Source organism: Penaeus monodon, chromosome 22 (assembly GCF_015228065.2).
Source record: "Penaeus monodon isolate SGIC_2016 chromosome 22, NSTDA_Pmon_1, whole genome shotgun sequence".
Classification (NCBI taxonomy): domain Eukaryota; kingdom Metazoa; phylum Arthropoda; class Malacostraca; order Decapoda; family Penaeidae; genus Penaeus; species Penaeus monodon.
Window position 1 is genome coordinate 10,333,464 of NC_051407.1, and position 320 is coordinate 10,333,783.

The 320-nt window shown below is 29.4% G+C and overlaps 1 protein-coding gene across 1 annotated transcript in view; it reads left to right on the forward strand.

Moving 5' to 3' along the window:
• The window catches only part of LOC119586931 (solute carrier organic anion transporter family member 74D-like), a gene marked incomplete in the record, with an annotated part of 13,371 nt that overhangs the window by 9,934 nt on the left and 3,117 nt on the right, over positions 1-320 (forward strand). Inside the window, 1 exon segment of the mRNA XM_037935663.1 lies at positions 103-153. Coding sequence (XP_037791591.1) covers positions 103-153 — 51 coding nt within the window.

Consider the following 320-nt stretch of genomic DNA (forward strand, 5'->3'; position numbering starts at 1 on the left):
GATTTAGATAAGCATGAATACACATTGCACCTTTCTCTGTCATGCTATCCTTTTCTTCTTTTTATGTAATAACTCTTTCTGTAACATGTTGTATTTTTCCAGGTATATGAAGATTGTAAATGTGCAGTAGATACTTACATGCCATCATATACTGTAAGTAGATATCATATTTCATTTTAAAAACTAAGACTGTCCTTTATTGTTGTTTTAATATCCATTTTTATGCTTTTTTTTCAAATCTGGAATGAAACACCACTTCTAAGTTAAAAGAACATCCTGTAGCTCTTGTTAGTCTGTTACATTCCAAAAAAATATGATGG